The sequence below is a fragment of the Egretta garzetta genome, unplaced genomic scaffold (genome assembly GCF_000687185.1).
Source record: "Egretta garzetta isolate BGI_Z169 unplaced genomic scaffold, ASM68718v1 C8163542, whole genome shotgun sequence".
In the NCBI taxonomy this organism is placed as follows: domain Eukaryota; kingdom Metazoa; phylum Chordata; class Aves; order Pelecaniformes; family Ardeidae; genus Egretta; species Egretta garzetta.
The window spans coordinates 1-413 of NW_009266417.1; the positions used below are offsets into that span (position 1 = coordinate 1).

Below are 413 nucleotides of genomic sequence, written 5' to 3' on the forward strand. Positions count from 1 at the left end.
GCAGCCTTCAGGTTTGCCAGAGGCAATGAGATCCTCTACAGCTTGTGCGTCATCCCTGTCATGAGCTGGACCATCTGCACCATCCTCAAACAGGAGCTTTCCAAGAAGAAAAACCTCGTGGAGTGCTCTAAAGCCACCACGCAGATGAGCCTGTTTTACCTCTCCTGGTTGATGCAGTGCAGAGGCAGGGACAACCCGCAGGACCTCCAGCGCTTCCTGCGCAAGCTCTGCCTCTTGGCTGCGGATGGCATCTGGAAGCACAAGGTCCTCTTTGAGGAGAAGGATATCAAGGCCCATGGCTTGGAGCAGCCTGAATTTCTCCCCCTCTTCCTCAACGAGAAGCTCTCAAGGAAAGGTGTAGACTGTGGGAACATCTACAGCTTCACCCACCTGCACCTCCAGGAGTTTTTTGC

At 54.2% G+C, this 413-nt stretch overlaps 1 protein-coding gene across 1 annotated transcript; it reads left to right on the forward strand.

The window, feature by feature from the left end:
• Positions 1–3: 3 nt before the first annotated feature.
• On the forward strand, positions 4–405 carry LOC118453161 (NACHT, LRR and PYD domains-containing protein 3-like; the record flags this gene model as incomplete). The annotated part of the gene is made up of 1 exon (XM_035902640.1): positions 4–405. A coding segment is annotated over one exon (402 nt), but the record flags the coding sequence as incomplete, so codon positions are not given.
• Between the last annotated feature and the right edge of the window lie 8 nt (positions 406–413).